This window comes from Microcaecilia unicolor, chromosome 3, assembly GCF_901765095.1.
Source record: "Microcaecilia unicolor chromosome 3, aMicUni1.1, whole genome shotgun sequence".
NCBI classification, from domain to species: Eukaryota; Metazoa; Chordata; class Amphibia; order Gymnophiona; family Siphonopidae; genus Microcaecilia; species Microcaecilia unicolor.
The window spans coordinates 261,403,641-261,424,440 of NC_044033.1; the positions used below are offsets into that span (position 1 = coordinate 261,403,641).

At 42.2% G+C, this 20,800-nt stretch overlaps 1 protein-coding gene across 1 annotated transcript in view; it reads left to right on the top strand.

Moving 5' to 3' along the window:
- STXBP5 (syntaxin binding protein 5) overlaps window positions 1-20,800 on the top strand; it is a 789,999-nt gene that overhangs the window by 655,842 nt on the left and 113,357 nt on the right. Inside the window, exon 18 of the mRNA XM_030194976.1 lies at window positions 4,574-4,639. Within this exon, the coding sequence (XP_030050836.1) occupies window positions 4,574-4,639 (66 nt within the window). The remainder of the gene's footprint in view (window positions 1-4,573; window positions 4,640-20,800) is intronic.

The window sequence follows — 20,800 nt, forward strand, 5'->3', positions numbered from 1 at the left end:
CATTCTTTGATATTCCATGCTGCATGTCTTTCTGGATAACCACTCTTGCTGTATGCTTGAACAAGAATTCATTCTACTCCCCCCTTTCTCTTCTAGGGTCTAAGCATCTTTTCCAGGGAAGGCAGGGTTTGAAAAATGTCACCCAGGAAGTGCAGAGGGGGTAGTCACTCCCAATTTTGAATCCTCTTTGTGTTGCCTCCCCCTTTCCCCTTCCCTAATACTAATTCCATTAGCCCAGCTTCTCAAATTGCATATACCTGCATATAATATGTGTAAACCACTTTGGTTGTACCACAGAAAGGTGGTATATCAAATCCATGACCCCTCTAATTGTCGAGTAGTTCTTCATAGAAACACAGCGGAGCTGACAGAACTTCCCTAAGTCTCTTTAGTACCTTTGGATGTATGCCATCTGGCCCCAACTCTTTGTCCACCCTTAGTTTAGCCAGCTTCTCATGAACACAATCCTTTGAAAATCATTCAGGAACTACAACACCTCCATTCCTATTTGTGTTTGTCTTCTGTGGTCCTGCTCCTGGCCTTTCAGCTGTGAACACAGAACAGAAATATTTGTTAAGCAATTCCGCCTTATCTTTATCAGCTTCTACATATTTCTCCCCTTCACCTTTGAGTCTCACAATGCCACTTTTGTACCACACAGGCTTTGCGTTTTCCGCATGTTAGGTTCTGCACCCAATATGTGGTAAGTACAAAAGGGCATTGTGCTTATGGACAGTTTTTGAAAGCTCCCTTGCACATAGTTGGTAGTGTTAGAAATGGGTAAGAAATAAGGCTGAGCAGTGAGCACAGCAGCAGCAGCCACAGGGCCGGTGCTAGGGTTTCTGGCGCCCCCCCCCCCCCCCTTGCAGCTTATTAGTCGGTGTCTTCTACACATCCAACATCTCTCCTCTTTCTCTTTTCTCCTCCCAACCAACCCCCCCCCCCCCCCGCCCTGTCTAGCACCTTCTCTCTCCTCTCTTTTCAGCCCCATTATCCTACCTTCCCCCAGTTCCTGCCCCACCCTGCTTCCCCCACCAGCCTCCCTCTTCAGCCTCATTCCAATCCCTGCCCTTTTTCAGCCCCCAGTTCCAGCCCCATTATCCCACAGGTCCCCAGTTTCAGCCCAAACCCCATTCTCCCCCTACTCCCTTTCCAGCCCCCAGTTCAAGTCCTACCTCAACCATCACTCACATGCTACACCTGTTCCTACCTGACCCCTAAGCCAACAGTCACCCCATGGAAGCAAAACCGTCCTCTCTCCCAAATCCTCTCTCTCTCACACTCCACCCAGTGTTGATTTTCTGAGGGGAACTGCCATTGACTCAAACTACTAAAAAGGGTTGCTTAATACTAATAGTAAAAATTAGTGAATTTTATCTGCCTTCCTCTTTAGTTCTTTGTAGTATCATCAGACTGACTCATGATTTTTACCCCCTCCCCCCCCCCCCCAGTTCAGTGCAGACACCAACCTGTGCACTTCTTTGAAAAAAGCAAAGTGAACTTTAATCAACACCATGACACATTCAACTCTTTAGGACTCCTCGATTTCTCTTCTTTAACCTCCATCAGGGGAGGCAAAATTAAGTTGGAAGAGTTATTCCACCTGCTCTGAGATCCTGTTCTTTCAATTTAGATTCATTTAATTTCCAAGAGCCTCAGGCTTCTCTTCATCCCCCATTTCAAATCCATAACCACTAGGGTACGGTATAAAAGGGTCAAGACCCCAATTTCACACTTCCTTTTTCTTCAAGAATTCTGCACTCCCCAACCATAGGAGCCAGCTCTGTGAGTGTCCGAGCACCTCCAAACTTGAGCAACCGCCTTCAGTTTGTCCAGGGAGGAGTAATTTCCAATGGGTTTAGCACCCCCAATCATTTTTAAAAGTTGGATCGATGCTCTCCACCACATATCTATTTGGGTTCTGCCAGCACCAGGTATCCACTAATCCCAATTCCCTCCATCTGCTGGTTTACCAGCTTTAGTAAACTTTTCTCTGATATGTTGTACCTTCCTCCTCTTTCTACCTAAATAAAGATCCAGAATGTAATTAAGATCTTCTCCCACTATTATCACCCCCTTCCCTCCTTCACAATCACATGAAAATGTACCTTTCCCCTGCTATTTGGGACCATAAACACTTAATTAGTGTGACCATGCACCCCCTCAGACGTCCACTCAGTGCCACTTATAATCCTCTCTTGTCATCAACTACTCCATCACATTTGAAGGTACTTTAGGCTAAAAGAATTGCTACCACTCCCTTCAACCCAGCCTTGTTTGTAGACACATAGCATCCCTCCACCCTCTCAAGTCTGTCTTTTCTATAAAAAATTATAGAGAAGGCTATATTTCTTCAGCTTGCAGTGTTGATAAATCATTCATTCTTCATCTAAACAAATCGGATTTTAGAACCAGTCATAGTACCAGTACTCTCTTAATTACATTATTGAACTATATTCTGAGTTACCTAGATCAAGGCAATTTTGTGATTCTTATATCTCTTGATCTTACTGCTGCTTTTGACTTGGTTAATCATCAGATCTTACTCTCTCGCTTTGCATCATTTGGCATTACAGGTCATGTATTATCTTTCTCAGCATACCTTTTGTTTGGTCACTGATACATCCTTTTATCCATTAGTCCCTTAGGGTTCCATACTCCTTCCATTACTCTTTATAATATTTTTCTTAGTCCTTTGACTACGGATGATATTCAACTTCTTGTCAGTGCTGATCCTCAAAATCCAGATTCATCATCCTTTAATTTTTGTCTCTCTGCTCTAGCACAATGGCTTGTGGAAAACAAATTAAAATAACTCCTTAAAATCTCAGCCAGTGGGGTCAATGGTAGGAAAACTAAAACAGATTTAGCTTTTTATTTATTTGTTTTATTTATTTTTGTTACATTTGTACCCCGCGCTTTCCCACTCATGGCAGGCTGAATGCTGCTTACATGTTGTATACAGGTACTTATTTGTACCTGGGGCAATAAGCTGCTTAATCACTTTCTTTTACATTTTAACTGCTAGGAAAATACCTGCAACATGCTTATTCATCATTGCACATGTGGCTCCGTAATTTATACATTATCACTGGTTACTGGTTACATACAGAATCTGTTTCAAGATATTAGTATTAGCTCATTCGTTTTACTAAGTACCTTAGTGATATCATATTCACCAGGAAGAGTTCTTAGATAACGCAGGATTTAAGAATGGTAGTTCCACATTTAAATAGAGTTAGGTGGGAAAAAAACACGAGCTAGAGCTTTCTGTTGCTTGGCTCCTTACCTACGGAATGATTTACCTAAAGATATGAGAGCTAAAATGAATGTATCAAAATTTTAAGAGCTTGCTTAAAACTCTTTTTTTTTTTTGCCAAGCATTTGGAATATATGAAGAGAGGGATAGGAGGATTTACTGAAGATGCTGCAGTTACAGAAGAATATCATTCTTTTTATGAATGATTTATCTTGAATGAATGGCTTAGGTCTTTCCTATTTTAAAAATGGCGTTCTTTTCTTTTGTTATTATATGTATTTTTTTATTTGTTAACCGCCTAGATCTGGTAAAGCATGGCAATGTATAAAGTTCTTAATAAACATAAATTCATGGAATATTCAGCTGCTCTCCATAGAGCTGTATGGTTTAATTGAGGACTTCCAAATGGCTCTCCTAAGTTAAACTGCATAGCTATGTGGATAGCGGCTGAATACCACCACTGTCTTGGTCTAGCTAGTGCCACTTAGTGGCTTCTAAGTATATTCAGTGCCACTCTCTATAGAGATAGCAGTGTTGAATATGCATGGGGTTTTTTTTAATGCCACAGCTAGTGTTTAAGGAAATGCGTGCCACATCAGCAGACTAATGTCCTAATTTATTTTATTTTGGAATTACCTATATTTTTAAAACTGAACCTGACTTTTTGTTTCTGTGTGCTAGACATGTGTGCTGCATGTGATTATCAGTACTGAAATCTTTACTCTGAGGATAAGTATCATAGAATGTATCCATCTCTTCTTAATTTTTGATCCGTTGTTAGCTACACTTTCTTAATTTTCGATAAACTTGACACTAAGGGCCCTGTTTACTAAACAGCGTTATGGGCGCGATAATGTTTTTAACATGCATTAACCATGTACCTGCCTACAATATCCCTATAGGCGCCTACATGGTTAGCACACGTGCTAAGTGTAGGCGTGCTAAAAACACTAGCGCACCTTAGTAAACAGGGCCCTAAATATGGAAATATAAGAAATAACAAATTGAAGTAGTTAATACAATTCTTTTATGGACAACAAAGAAATGAAGCCAGGATCCTAACACAATGGGTTCACATTATTTTTCTGGAAAAGATCTTGGTTTCCCTCAAGTGGAGAAAAAGATAAAAGCCCAGAAGGGCGTGATCAAAAGAGGTTTCCTTTTAAAGAATAGTGAGATTTTGCAGCCCTTTTTTTCACGTTCCATCTCATGATATATACTTTATATGTGTTTCTACCAGTGTGTGTTTGCTTTGTGTGTGCTGCGTCGTTTTTCTGGTTGTATTGATTTTTAAATGCCCCTTCTCTTACCCAGCAGGTCTTTGTGATATCAGTGAAAGTATTACAGCTTCAGAGGATCGCTGCAAGTCGCCCACTTCAGGTAACTGCCCACTTTCACATTGGGAAACCTTATGATACCTATGTTGTCCATTTAACTGGTTTTAGGAAACAGGCCCATGAAGAGCTGGTGTGCTGATTTATGGGGATTTAAGAGTGTATTACTAGTTTTTAACAAAATCAAAGACTTTTCATTTAATTTGTCCAGGAATGTAAAGGTAATCTCCTTAGTGGAATAAACCATGAAGGGCCAGCAATAAATATTTCAGTCTTTGTGCGTCAGTTGATTAAAAGATGGCCTGAATACACATCTGACTATGCTGTATGCTCATACTGTTCCAAGTTTTCATACAGTATCATTATTTAATAAACTCATGGGAGTGCATGTCCTGGTCAGGCACCAAAACAAGAAAGCAATGCTTGCATTTTGTGCTTTGCTTCTTGAGTTGGAAAATATTCTGGAGGTAAAAAGCACTTATTGGTCACATAAAATTAATGTTGGCTAGGGATGTCAATAGAGATCGTTTCTGTTTTGTTGTTGTTTATTTATTAGGATTTATTAACCACCTTTATGAAGACATTCACCCAAGGCAGTGTACATCAAGTGTGCATTGACATTATGTTGTGTTGACAGCATAACTATAGTAAAATGACCAAATGTTAGCATAATACTCAAATTAAATCCTAACAATAGCAATATTACGCACATTAAAACAGTACAGTTGAACATTCGTGTAACAGAAATATGATAAATGTTAGCAGAATACTAATGATACTGCATGGTGGAGCATTCATATAACATAAAATATCAGCACTCTAGAAATGAAACACCTTAATAAGTATTTATTTGGAAAGGTAATAGAAGTAACAATAGAAAATACTTTTTTCTATGAGAAGGTATGCTATGTTCTACCAATGTTACCCCAGTAATAATCTGATCCCTGCCTGTGCTGCATTGTTTCACTGCTTCTAACTTACATGCAGGTGATGTGGTCCTTAATCTGTTGGCAGGAGCTTTGTTGCTGCATTAAGGGTGCAGAAAGTAATGGGCTGGTACGGAGCCCACAGCAGTCCGTGATTACAGAGGCACTGACTGTAATGGGCAGTAAGTGGCCCGAATAATATTACAGCTTTGGAGCGCCCTCCCACCTCCACTATAAGTGGAACCCTCCCTTAACATGTTTAAAGTGGCACTTAAGACGCAACTTTTTACCTGGGCTTTGGAGGACTGGGTGGAGAGTAGTTACTCACACGCATCAGTTGGACTCAGCACCTTCTGACTTTTCTTCTCTGCCAGACTTGTCCTCTCTTAGCTTGTACATACTGATTTCCTGTTATTTTTCTTTTCCTCTCCTTTTCTACAGCATTATTTTGACTTTCCTTTCTTCTCCTTATTTTATAATGTGAACCACTTTGCCATGTGCATCAGCAAAGAGAGTATATCAAGTTTAATAAGTGTAACATAGTCAATGCGTGGTCTAATCTGGACATCAGCATTAAACATCTGGGTGTCATCAGCCGCTGGAAGTTATCTGGGAGCCAGCCAATATTTAGACCGGTGCCTAAATAATGTCCAGGATAAAGTTAGGACAACCTTTTTGCTGTCCTAACTATCTAGAAACTTACCCAGTTAGTGGACTGAATATTGCCACCAACCAGGTAACTCTTGGCTCCACCCTGACTCCGCCATGGATCGTCCAGATACTAACTGAATAGTGCTTAGATTTTGAGCCCACTAGGGACAAAGAAAGTACCTGCATATGATAAAAAATGTAACCGCTTTGGTTGTACTGCAGAAAGACGGTATATCAAATCCGTGACCCTTTATCCTTGCTGTGGCAGTCTGTGCTGATATTCAGCAGCACCATCCAGTTAAGTGATGCTGAATACCAGCAGCAGAGGTTTTAACCGGATGGGAGCCTTTCTGACTGGTAAAATCCCCCTAACCCTGTAATTCTATGTAGCGCAGCTTAAGTTGCGTGCACAAATCCAGTCATATTGTGGATTTGTGCACACAACTTAATTAGTTAATACAGCTAATCAGCACCAATAACTGCCACTTAAGCAATTATTGACACTAATTGGCTTTCATTAGAATTTACGTGCAGAACTGTCTAAGCATATTCTATAACATGATGCGCATAAATTCTAAGTTGCGTAGTTGAAAAGGGGGCATGGGCATGGGCATGGGCATGGAATAGGTGGGTCGTGGGCATTTCTAAAATCTATGTGCATGGTTATAGAATACACCTGGTTTGCGTGTAATATAGGCGTCGGCATTTCCACCAAGTTTTACTTGGCGTAACTGCCCATGACTAAATCTAGTCACATGGACAGCTGCTCAGCGTATTCTATAAACTGTGTGGAAATTAAAGATTATTCTACAAAGTATGCCTAAATTTAGTTTAGTTTTGTTTTCTTATTTCATTTTGGCACCTATTTGTTAGGAGTCATATATAAAATCTAGTCCTAAATGTCTACCTCTAAATGGCAAGCCAGAAAGGGTTATGACTTCCCTAACTCTCCCCGTCCTTTTTTATTTCCTCTCGCTGTCTGCCTCTGGTACTGCCAGCAGAAAGAAGAGCAATGGTACGGAGATATGAATAGCAGTTGTCTGTTCCTGTTTGCTGCTTCCCCATAAACACACTCTGTGTTTTTCCCCAGTTGTTGCCTTTTGTGCTGTTGCCAGGCAGGTCCATAGGGAGGAAGGATGGAAGGTGGAGAAAGAGTAGGACTAGTGGGTCAAGAAATGACAACAAGCAAGTCCTCTTTGAGGGTGGGGTGTCAGGAGAAAGAATGAGGCAGCTTCAGTTGGCAGAGATCAAAGGAAGAGGAGGGTGAAGTAGGGCTGTTGTGAGAGAAAAGGAAAGGAAAGAGGCAGAGAAGAGGAATAACTGAGTTTTTGAGTTTTATGTGCCTAGAACACTTTCCTTTCCTGTTTTATGCTTTCCTACATACAGAATGTTGGAAAGAATTATATAAAAGGAACTGATATCCATCTGTCTGTCTAAAGGCACAAGAAGGGACAGAAGTTCAGATTTGACATGCAGGAAGAAAATGTAAATATCTTATTCAAGTTTGAAAATCAGAAACATGAGGTCAGTATTTTCAGAGAATAGAGTATGCACACACACACACACTTCCTCACACACGGTCCCCACCCATATATGTCACATAGAGGGGCATAATCGAACGCGAACGCCCATCTCCATGAGCATCTATGTCCGAAAACGGGTATGTGAAGAGGCGGGACAGACCGTATTTTCGAAAAAGATTGGTGTCCATCTTTCGTTTCGAAAATACGGTTTGGAAGGACCAAATGCCATGGATTTGGTTCCTTCTGAGATGAGCGATTTTTTTTTTTTTTTTTTGCGATAATGGAAACTAAAAATGCCCAGCTCAGAAACGTCCCAATCCAAGCCATTTGGTCGTGGGAGGGACAAATGTACAACACTACCATAGCTCTATGGGGTGAAGGGGGCAACTACATGTGGGTACAGTGGGTTTTAGAGGCCTCCCATTTACCACCACAAGTGTTACAGGTGGGGGAGATGAGCCTGGGTCTGCCTGCCTGAAGTGCACTGCAGTACCCACTAAAAGTGCTCCAGGGACAGGACTTGTTGCTGGTGTATAACCTTGGCAAAGCAGTTGACACCTGAAGACTAATCTCGCTGAAAATGTCCTTTATTTGAATAAGCACCTTTACTCACAGTTAACTGCAGATCAGAGGTTGTGCCCCACTGGCAACGAGTCTTGATGGTACTGAGATTAGCAGTAGGTTCGAGCTGGCAGAATGGTGTACAATGCCCTCTTTCAGCAACATTCAAGGTAAGAACTAAGTGCTGTAACGTGGCTAACACATGAAAGGGATCTAAAAGTGTCTTACACAAATGGCCACTACCTCATGGACTACTGAAAACAAAACAGGGCACACTCTGACCCAGTAAGCAGAGGGAAAAGCACCATGGGAGTAGAGCCTACCAACTACCAACATTGTGAGCATTTAACACAAGCTAGTGGAATCACGGAGCCCAATACCCTACACCCACCACAATGCATTGCTGATGTGACTCTGCAGTGCCCTTAACCGAAAGGGTGTCACACTCACCCGAGACCCATATCAGAACCAGGGACAGGCTGTCAGAGGATAGAACACATTCTGCTGTCATGGAGGTGGGTATGGCATTTGAGGCTGGCATACAGGCTGGGAAAAAAAGTTTTTAAAGTGCGTTTTTTTGGTGGGAGGGGGTTAGTGACCACTGGGGTAGTCAGGGGAGGTCATCCCCGATTCCCTCCAGTGGTCATCTGTTCAGTTGGGGCATCTTTTTGGGACCTGGACCTGAAAAAAAAGGGTCCAAATAAAGCGGACCAAATTTTCGTCAAAAACGCCCTTCTTGTTTCGATTAGCAGCTAAAGATGCCCATCTCTCCTCGGCCAATAACCACGCCCCAGTCCCGCCTTCGCCATGCCTCCGACATGCCCCAGTGATCTTTGTTCGTCTCCATGACGGACTGCAGTTGAGGACGCCAAAAATCGGGTTTCGATTATACTGATTTGGGCGCGGGAAACGGATGCCCATATCCTGATTTGGGTCGAAATATGGGCGTCTTTCTCTTTCGAAAATAAACTGGATATTCCTCCTCTCTCATGCACATAAACATTTATTCTATATTTACTATACGGCTTAAACTGACTTTACAGAGTAAAGTGGTTTACAAACTAAAAGTGCATTATACAAGGGAGATACAATCACTGGATAGTAAATTAAACATTCACACTAATGGACTGATAATCAGATGCAAACATAGGCGCTAGAGGCTGTGAACACACTAGCGCCTGTGTTTGCTACTGCCCCATGATCAGAGCCACTGAGCACATGAAATAATGTGCTCGCGGGCTCTGAACACTAGCATGCAAATGCATGCAAAACAGGGCTCTTAGCACAAGTAGCATGCAAATGCATGCTAAATGTATTCCTCCCCAATGATCAACTTGCAGCACACCAAACATTGGCACGCTGGCTATGGAAAACACATTGGCGCGCTGTCCATGACAAACCCAAAATGGCGGCGCTGTCACGGTTGTGCCCGGGTTCCTGGCTCTCAGTCACCTCACCCCCCCGGTGGTTAAGCCTGGTGGCTGCTGTGAACTGATGGCTTACCATTTCCCATGTTCCAGAAGATATGCTGGTCTGGTCCAGATCTTCCAGCCTTCCAGATTGTTTTGGGAGTTCTTTGGAACTAAGCAGTACCCGTACCTGGTGAACTCCCTTGTATGCTGCCTTTATTAACCACCTGGGAAGGTCTCTAGTTTGCCTTGCAACAGAGGTCCTCAGAGGAGTTTTCCTTTGGTGAGAGTTTGTTGCAGTGCTGCTGTGCTTTTTCCTGATTGTGGCTTTGACCCTGCTTGTCTCCTGGTTTATTCTTCTGTCTGCTGCCCGCCCCAACCCGGCTTGTCTCCTGGTTTATTCTGCTGCTGCTTGCTGCCTGCCTGGAACCCCGGTGTGCTTTCTGGAAGTTTCCTGCTGTTCGCCAGCCGGCTGCTGTTTCCTGCAGTTCTGCCTTCCAGCCCTATCCGGTAAGTCCTGTCGGCCGCCTGCACCCAGGGGCTCAACTCCTGAGGAACGGCGGTAAAGTGCAAGTGAAGTTTGGGCTGAATTCCTGCCCTGTTTGCTTCGGCTTGAGTTGCCTCGGCTGCAGTCTTCGCCTGGTAGTTCCTGTCCTGGGTTTGCTGGTACGTCTGTCCTGCCTTGTCTGTGTTTGGGTGATTCTCCTGCCGCTACCGCCCCTTGGCAGTGGCCCAAGGGCTCACTAACCCTGAGATTCCGGGTACTCTTGTATTGTTGGATTAGAACCAGAATTGTACATCTGAATCTATAGTTTATGTACCGCTGTATTGGGTGTCAATAAAAATGTTATATGATACGTTAGGGATAGGTGAGAGAGGAATTAGGTATATCTTTGTCTAATAAGTTGATTTGGGACACCTTCATGTACCATGTCTGTTTACCTGAGCTTATTATCAGGAATTAGCCTATAATTAATGGATGGGGGGGGGAATTGTTAAAAGTTTGATGACGAAATAACTTTTTTGTACTTTTATGTATGCTATAACAATTGATGCTATGTTCATGTAAAGTCATGATGTCTTTAAGTTAATTTGTCATCAATAAAAAAAAAAGATTATACGCTGATCGACAGGTTACCAGTGGTGGTGTTTTATTTATTTTTTTATTTTATTTATTTATCTTTTAATTTATTACATTCACAATAACCATCATAAATGTACAGAAATAAATTTTACCCCCACATATAATATTTTGAAATAATTGACCTCAAACATGGGGATCCAAGAAAGAAAATAACTAAAAAAAAGAAAAATCACATGAATAGAACTAACTATTCTTTCAGAGGGAGGAGGGTCAATCAGAGGTTACAGCCGGTAGCGGAATAATTACAGGAAGCTGTTGAAGAGGCTTCTTCATTTGTTCTCTTAATTCCAAAAATTCTTGTAATTTCTTGGGTTCAAGAAAAAGGTAATTATTTGAATCTAAAGAAATAAAACATTTACAGGGGAAATGGACCAAAAAGGTCCCACCAAGGGCTACCACTCTCGGTTTAAAAGCCAAGAGCTCACGGCGCCTTGCTTGTGTTTCCCTTGAAATGTCAGGAAAATGTTTTATCCTAGAACCCAAGAAATTATCTGACATATGGCGAAAATACAACTTCAAAATATTATTCTTGTCTAAGTCAAAAGCGAAAGTCACTATAAGAGTGGCCCTCTCTGCTATCTCTGACTTCTCCAAAATATCAGTCAGATTCATATCCACATTTTCAGTCATAGAAGTCTTTTTAGAAATATAAGTCGCATTTGATACCACGGGTGGTTATCAGCAGGAATTTGCAAAATGTCTGAGAGGAGTTCAGCTGCAGATATATATAGTGTTTTTGGAAAATTAATCAGTCGTAAGTTATTTTTTTTCATTTGGTTCTCCAAAAATTCCAATTTTTTTGAGGAAACAAAATTATCCTTAATTACTAAATTTACTGATTTTTTCAGAGAAAACCATATCTGTGTTTAATGTTTCAAAATTTTTCCCCTGAGCTTCCACCTTCGTAGACAGGCTTTGATAAAGATTTTTAAACTCACTTGTTTGTTCCTGAAAAGTTTTAGACATCTGAAGAAGTGAGTTGTTCAAGCTCTGCAAAGCCTCCCATAAGGCATCCATTGTAACAATTGTAGGCTTCACCAACCTCAACTCCTCGACGGAAACCGCTCCGGGAGTCTTCGGGGAGGGGAACTCACTCTCCAAGCCGATAGATGATATTTCAACCGGAGTCGATGTTGCACTGAGCCCTCCCTGCATTCTGCGGATTCTTTGACCCACTTCGGGCAAATCCCGCGGTGTTAGCAATGGCGAAACATGATCATTTCTGGGTCTTGGAGGGGTGGCGCCGGCAGGAGGACTTAGCGTCACTCCTCCGCTTGTATCCGGCGAAAACGCCTTGCTGTTCCCCGAAGTAGCCGCTGATGTCGCCGAAGTTGTGACCCCGTAGTGCTCCAAGGTAGGCTGGGACGTGGTGGGATTTCCAGCAGTGCTCAGGGAGGGATAAGCAACTGTTTTTCCTTTCCTCTTGCCCATATTCCACGGGCAGCGCGCCAATAGTCACAGGAAACTTGGAGACAGCACGAGTCATACTAACGTGCGTCCTCCCTCATCGCCATCTTGAATCCACCAGTGGTGTTGTTTTAACAGAGGAGTGATGTGATCTGAACGACGAGCATGACACAGCACTCTGACAACAGTGTTCTGAAGAGTTTGCAATTGTTTTAAAGAAGATTGGGGTAGGCCTGGGTAAACATCATTACAGTAGTCAAGACTTGAAGTGAAGAAGGAGAGAATAAGAGCATGGAAATCATGCATGTAACCTGGAATCTGCGTGCCTACATTTATGTGTCCACAGTAATAGCAGCCATAGACTTGGTCTAACTGTAATCACGTCAATGTGGCAAAAATATGTGTAACTGACCATAGGCGCCGACTCCATGGGTGCTGTGGGTGCTCGAGCACCCCCCAATATTTCACCCACCGGAAGTTCGTTCACCCACCGGAAGTTCGTTCCCTCCCTCCCTCCCTCCTTCCTTCGAGTTCCAGGCCTCCTCCCTCCGAATTTTAAAAGTCATCTATTTTACCTCGTCGGGGTTAGGGCAGCAGCAGCGGTAAAAAAGCATGCAGGCTCGACTCGGTGCTTAGTTCAGTTTTCCCTTCTTTTTCTGTCAGCTCTGTTCCTGCCCTCATTTCCTGTTTCCGCAAGGGTGGAGCCAGAGCTGAGAGAGAGAGAAGGGAAAACTGAACTAAGCACCGAGCCAAGCCTGCATGCTTTTTACCGCTGCTGCCGCCCTAACCCCGACGAGGTAAGATACTACTATAAATCACTTCTAGATGACTTTTAAAATTTGGAGGGAGGGGGCCTGGAACTCGAAGGGAGGGAGGGAGGGAGGGACGACGACCCTGGAACTGGGAGGGAGAGGGGGACCCTGGAACTGGGAGGGAGAGAGGGGGGGATGGACCCTGGAACTGGGAGGGATGGGGGACCTGGAACTCGGAGGGGACGGGGGAGGGGGGAATGCACCACCTGTAAAAAAAAAAAAAATTCAGCACCCCCCAATCATTTTGAAAAGTTGGCTCCTATGTAACTGACAGTATTCTGTATTTAGTATTTCTGCAGCATATTTTAAATCTCCCTTCAAAATTGTGGCACCCATGGAATGTCTGGCAGGGATGCCCAAGCCCCACCTGCTAAAATAGTTTGCTGCCCAAGCTCCATACTGCCTAAGGAAATCGGCGGTATTTTTCAGCCACTGATGCCAGTGCATGTGGGAGTTCCAGCTTCAGCAGCTGAAGCATACCACCAACTTCCTCAAGCAGCATGAAACTCAGGGCTCGGGCAGCAGACCACTTCAGCTGGTGGGGCTCCACGCCCTTGTCATCATCTTCATCGCTGACGTCGGGAGTGGGGGGAGAAGACTTGGGAGAAAGTGTGTAGCCTAGGGGCACTGTGAAAAAAATTATTTCAACGCTAAGGGCACCCTCAGCCAAGGAAGTTTGGGAGCCACTGCCCTATAGAATCAAGGTTAAGTTAAGGTTAATTGATTCAAAGACAGAAAATTGATATATGTGAAGCAAAATGCAAAGAAGTATTAATTCCTGTCCTTTGAAGGAGATTTTTGTATTTTAGCAATTCTCCAAGTAAAATGTTCAGTATTTAGTTCCCATTACACTAGTGCAGTATCATGCTTTCTGCATATTAAGCTGCCTATTAGAATTTTGCTTTTCAAGCATCCTTCCAAACAGATACATGAAAATGCGTTGCATAATGTCTCTAATTGTGTGTTTATACATATAGACATATGGAACGATAGAAATAGTTATCTGTACTCAGTGCACAGCAGGCATACATTTAGCTATTTTGATGCATCCCCAGATGTCTTCAATAACTGGGAGTGTGTATACTCTCGTTAAACTACACTCTGGAGTGCCATCTCTGCAGTTATAAAATGGCTCTGATGTGAATTGCTTTTGAAAAATCAAATACAAAATTTATATGTACAACAGCTCTAGAAAGTCTTCCTGACAAAATATTCACCTTTTGTTGCTTTATAGCCTGGATGTAGAATGCATTAAAGCAGGATCTGTTCCACGTATCCACACATAGTAGCCCACTGCAAAGTATATTCCAGAAATCCTTAGAAAATGAGGTAGAAAAACATTGTACTTCTGTAGAATCCTAAATGTTTTAAGCTGTGGTGTAACATATTGGTCCCACCTGTATTATATTGTACTGATTCAAAGATGATGGGATAAATTCAGCCATTTCAGTTTGCTCCCTCTGCTGAGTAGAGGATTTCAAAACAAACAAATCAGGGACAGAGTTATGAATAGAGACAGGTCAGGGGATTAGTATAAAGAATTGCAAAGTCCTGAGGTAGAGTGATTATTAAAGAGAGGAACATGCATGGTACCACAAAACCCTGCCTGGATCAGGCTGTCTCTCTGAACTGGATGATTAAACAAGGGCGAGACTGATTGTGGAGGTAATCAAGAGACCAGTAACCACTTTAAAGGAGCTATAAGCTTTCTTGGCTGGACTGGTCAAAGTGTGCATATTTATTTATTTAAGACATGTATACCCCACATTATCCTAAATTATACTCTGGCCCATTGGTATGGGTGGTAAGAAGGAAGCCTTTACTCAACAAATTAATTCTACCTTGAGTCAAGCTCATAGTATGCAGAGGAACACTTGGGAGATTCTGCAGCCATGTAGCAAACGTTTTTTTGGTCTGGCAAAAGTAAAATAGAACTTTGGGGTCTGAATGCAAAATGTTACTTGGTGCAAATCCAGCACTGCACATCATCCAGAGAACACCATCCCTTCTGTGAAGCACAGTGGTGGCAGAGTCGTCATGGGTGGGTTTCTCAAAGATAAAGATTTTGGCAGTTGGGATAGAAGAGACAATAAATGGAGAATAGTACAGAATTGTCTATCAACAAAAATCAATTGCCCTTTTCAAGAAAGCGGAACGTGGACGGAAGTTCATGTTTCTGAATGGCGCTGACCTGACGTGTACAACCAGTTAGCCAAAGGAACAGTGGAGTGGCAAAGTAACAAACAAGTTAATGTCCTTCAGAGGCCCAGTCAAATCTGTCCAGTCAAGATCTGTGACATGACTTGAACATTGCTATCTATTAACTCTTCAGTGCATCCCAAGGAACCTGACAAGAGCTTGAACAGATTTTTAAAGAATAATGGTCTAATACTGACAAATGTAGTTATGTAAAGTCAATGGAAGCTCTCCACTGTAATTGCTGCTAAAGGTGCTTCTACCAAGTATCAAATCAGAGGGATGGAGTCTATCCAATTGTTGCATTTGTTGCATTTCAGTTGCAGAGCCGGTGGGGGGAGGCGGGGCTAGTGGTTGGGAGGCGGGGCTAGTGCTGGGCAGACTTCTACGGTCTGTGCCCTGAAAATGGCAGATCCAAATCAAGGTCAGGTGTACACATAAAGTAGCACATATGAGTTTATCTTGTTGGGCAGACTGGATGGACCTTACAGGTCTTTCTCTGCTGTCATCTACTATGTTACTATGAGTAGTATGCTTTGTCCACAGGAAAACATTTTTCCCCTTAAAGGTGTGTGTTGATGAGTGTGTGTATGTGGGGGGAATTCATCATTTAAATGCATGCATGTCCGACACACTGAGGGGTCCTTTTACCAAGGTGCAGGAAAAAGTGGCGTTAACACACCCTTATCCCAGTGCTAAGGCTGCTTTCTAATGCAGCAGTAAACCAACCTCTTCAAGAAGGCTTACCCCACCGATCCACCATAATCCCCCACACTCAGCAACACCGCATAACCAATGATCGTATTGGACAATAGACAATCTTCAACAATATAACCTTGTATTTGATATCAACCGACATGGTGAATGCCATTACGGTACTATGTAAGCCACATTGAGCCTGCAAATAGGTGGGGAAATGTGGGGTACAAATGTAATAAATAAAATCCCCAGTTTCCCTTTTTTTGTAAATTAATGGCCACGAGCTGTTGCCATTAGCACACGGCCCCATTAAAGCAAAAGTAAAATTTAAAAAAAATAAGAAGAGCAGCCATAGTACAGAACTGTTTTTGTAGGGGAGTGGGTAGCAATAGAGAGAGAAAGACCACATTTTGATAATTCATTGATTATTCTTGTATAGCAGTATTATAGCAATAGTTGGAGCTCAAGTACGTGTGCTGATACATAACACCATAGAAGGTGCCAGTCCAAAAGATCCATTTGGTCTGTCATGTTAACACGATAGTACCTTTCTCTGCTTATCACAGATCTTTGGTCTTCACCTTTTTTCTGTCTCTAAAATCCTTGTGTCTGTCCCATACATGCTTGACTGCCAGGCCTCTACCACCCTGTCAGTGAAAGGGTGTTTTCTCACCTTCCTTTTTAGATTCATTCTGTTCTTTTTTAGAAATGCAAAGGCTCAGGAAACTTACAGTTCTAAACCAATTGCTGACTGCTTCACTGTGATTTGCAGAGAGATATATAACTTGGAATTATATCTAACTTAAGGGACATTTCTCTTTTTCACTGGAAAAATGCAATCTAGCCAAGTTAGATGAGTTTGTCAGCTCCAGTGACGGAATGTGAAATCAGTAGAGCAATTCTTAGCATAAGTAATGGCAAAGCAGCAGCTTCTGGGGTTTTTTTTTTTTTTAAATCAGTGGAATTATATAAATGTTGAAGGGTACAGTTTGTTCCCGTACTGTGTAAGATTTTTAATGGTATACAACAGAGTCAAATTTACCAGTTTCCTTTTATAAAGCTACAGTGTTGATAATCTCAAGCGATGGGAAAGACACCTTAATGTGCATGAATTATCTATCAGTCTCTTTACTTAAAGTTGATTATAAGATATTTACAAAACTCTTGAGCCTCCAAATCTAGAATTATATTCTAGGCTTAGGGGATCATTTTCAAAAGAGAAAAACATCCAAAAAGTGACGTAAATATGCATTTGGATGTTTTTCCCACAAAAATGTCCAAATTGGTATTTTGGAAACCAATTTTTAGACATTTTTCTACGAGGTCCATCAAAAGTGCATTCAGATCACAAGATGGGTGTGTTAAGGGCGGGATCTGAGCATTCCTAACACTTGGGCGTTTTTCTGCCATAATTAAACAAAAGAAAAACATCCAGGGCTATAAGTTGGGCCTTTTGGTCCAGACCTGTTTTATTAACGAGAAAGTCACAAAAAAGTGCCCTAAATGACCAGATGATCCCTGGAGGGAATCAGGGATGACTTCCCCTTACTCCCCAGTGGTCACTAACCCCCTCCCACCCCCCAAAAATGTGATTAAAAACATTACTTACCAGCCTCTATGGCAACACAGAGAGGGTCCAAAGCACAGAATACAGTCCAAAAGCACAAAAAAGTGCCAAGAGCCTTCAATAAACAGAACAAAGATCTTTATTTGTACAGCGTAGATCACTTACGCAATGACCCTACACTGGCCATGTTTCGGCATGAAGCGCCTACCTCAGGGGTCATATATCTTCAAAAGTTCTTAAATTAAGGTTGCTTGCCAAAAGCACAAAAAGGAATCCTTTAGTAAACGTGAAATGAAACCCTACACTATGCTGGACAACGAGCCTGGCATAGCATAGTAAATGTCGATTCAAAACACGGCCCATGTCAGGTCATTCTGTGAGTGATCTACGCTGTGCAAATAAAGATCTTTTGCCTGTTTATTGAAGGCTCTTGTCACTATTTTGTGCTTTTTTGCCAGCCTCAGATGTTATACTCAGGTCCATTAGAGCAGCATGCAGGTCCATGGAGTAGTCTAGTGGTGGGTGCTGTGCACTGCAGGCAGGTGGACCCAGGCCCGTACCTCCACCTACCTGATACACTTGTGGTGGAAACTGAGTCCTCCAAAACTCACCAGAAACCCTTTGTACCCACATATAGATTCCCCCTTCACCTGTAAGGACTATTGTAATGGTGTACAGTTGGGGGTAGTGAGTTTTGGGGGGAAGGAGTGGGGGCTCAGTAGACAAGATAAGGGAGTAACGGTGAAATGTGTACCTGGGAGCATTTATTTGAATTCCACTGCAGTGCCCCATTGCTCTCTTGGGATGTCTGTGTAGCCAGTCTCCTAATAATGCTGGATTGATTTTATGTGTTTTTCACTTGGACGTTTTTTTTTTTTTTTCAAAAATGGACCAAAAAGATAAACACACAAAGACATCTAGCAAATAGCCATTTTTTAAGAAAAAGATAGATGTTTTTCTGTTTCCCCACTTGAATTTTGAATGGTTTTAGCAAAACGTCCAAAATTGGACTTAGATGTCATATCGAAAATACCCCTCTTAGTGTGTCATGAGCAGTACTTTTTTTGTAGGAAAAAAGGTACCGGTACTCATTACTGGTAACCTTAGGGGCAGAATCACTATATATGACTCCGCCCATATGGTTGCCACACCCCTTTTACCAGCCATGGCTCATATAAACAGGCATCATTGAAAATATTACACCAGTGTAGGAGAAGAAAAATAACTTGTGATTTTTTTTTCATTATAAATAATTTCTGAAAGATGTTACAGCTTCTGTATACCCAAAATGACACAAACCAAATTAGCATACAGACCAGGAATTAGGAGAACAGTCTTGCCAAATCTGAAACACAATATGTTATCAAAATCTCAGAACCTAACAGATCCCTATTTAGACACTTGGTCATGCAGTCACACATGCAGAACAGAGATAGCCTCTCTTTAAATTCTTAAAAAATTAAGCTGAAATCCTGAGACTGTGCATGCAGCACAATAACAGGAAAGCAGAAAGAAACACGTTTCCTCCTATACAGTGCAAAATAAGACAGCAAATGTAAATTATCAAATTGGGCATACGTTACCATTTAATACTAATACATTAGCATTTAATACTACTACATAAGCATTTAACTTTCAAAAAGGAGACTATGATAAAATGAACAGAAAGGTGAAAAAAAAACTTAGAGGAGCAGCTGTGAAGGTCAAAAATTTACATCAGACATGGATGCTGTTCAAAAATGCCATCCTGGAAGCCCAGGCCAGTTATATTCCTTGTATTAAAAAAGATATAAGAAAGGCCAAATGACAGCCGGTATGGTTAAAAAGTAGGTGAAGGAAGCCATTAGAGCTAAAAGAAAATCCTTTAGAAAATGGAAGAAGGATCCGACTGAAACTAATAAGGAATGGCAAGTCAAATGCAAAGCGCTGAAAAGGAAGGCAAAGAGGGACTTTGAAAAAAGATTGTGTTGGAGGCAAAAACATATAGTAAAAAGTGTTTTAAGTATATTAAAAGCAAGAAGCCAGCAAAAGAATCAGTTGGACTGCTAGATGACAGAGATGAAAAGGGGCACTCAGGGAAGATAAAGCCACAGCGGAGAGATTAAATGAATTCTTTGCCTCGGTCTTCACCAAGGAAGATTTGGGAGAGATACCAGTGCCAGAAATTATATTCAAAGCTGAGGAGTCAGAGAAACTAAATGAAATCTCTATAAACCTGGAAGATGTAATGGGGCACTTTGACAAATTGAAGAGTAGCAAATCACCTGGACTGGATGGTATTCATCGCAGAGTACTGATAGAATTGAAAATGAACTTGCAGAACTATTGTTAGTAATATGTAATTTATCTTTAAAATCAAGCATTGTACCGGAAGACTGGAGGGTGGCCAATGTAATGCCAAATTTTTAAAAGGTCCCAGAGGTGATCAGGAAATTATAGACTGGTGAGCTTGACTCGGTGCCGAGCAAAATGGTAGAGACTATTATAAAGAACAAAATTACAGAACATATTCAAAAGCATGGATTAATGAGACAAAGCCAGCATGGATTTCGTGAAGGGAAATCTTGCCTCACCAATCTACTACATTTCTTTGAAGGGGTGAACAAACGTGGATAAAGGTGAGCCAGTTGATGTGCAGGGGCATAATCGAACGCGAACGCCCATCTCCATGGGCGTCTATCTCCGAGAACGGGTACATGAAGGGGCGGGACAAACCGTATTTTCAAAAAAAAAAATGGGCGTCCATCTTTTTTCCGATAATACGGTTTGTGCCAGCCAAATGCATCGGATTTGTGCGGATTTGAGCTGGGCAGTATCGGTTTTCAGCGATAATGGAAACCGAAGGCGCCCAGCTCAAAAACGAACAAATCCAAGGCATTGAGTCGTGGGAGGGGCCAGGATTCATAGTGCACTGGCCCCCCTCACATGCCAGGACACCAACCGGGCACCCTAGGGGGCACTTGTAACAATTAAAAAAAAGAGTAAAATACTTCTGAAGTCCATAGCTCCCTTCCCTTGGGTGCTGAGCCCCACCAAATCCCCCCTAAAACCCACTTCCCACAACTCTACACCATTACCATAGCACTTATGGCTGAAGGGGGGCACCTAGATGTGGGTACAGTGGGTTTTGGGGGCGGTTTGGAGGGCTTCCATTTACCACCACAAGTGTAACAGGTAGGGGGGATGGGCCTGGGTCCACCTGGCTGAAGTCCACTGCATCCACTAACAACTGCTCCAGGGACCTGCATACTGCTGTGATGGAGCTGGGTATGACATTTGAGGCTGGCATACAGGCTGGAAAAAAAAGTTTTT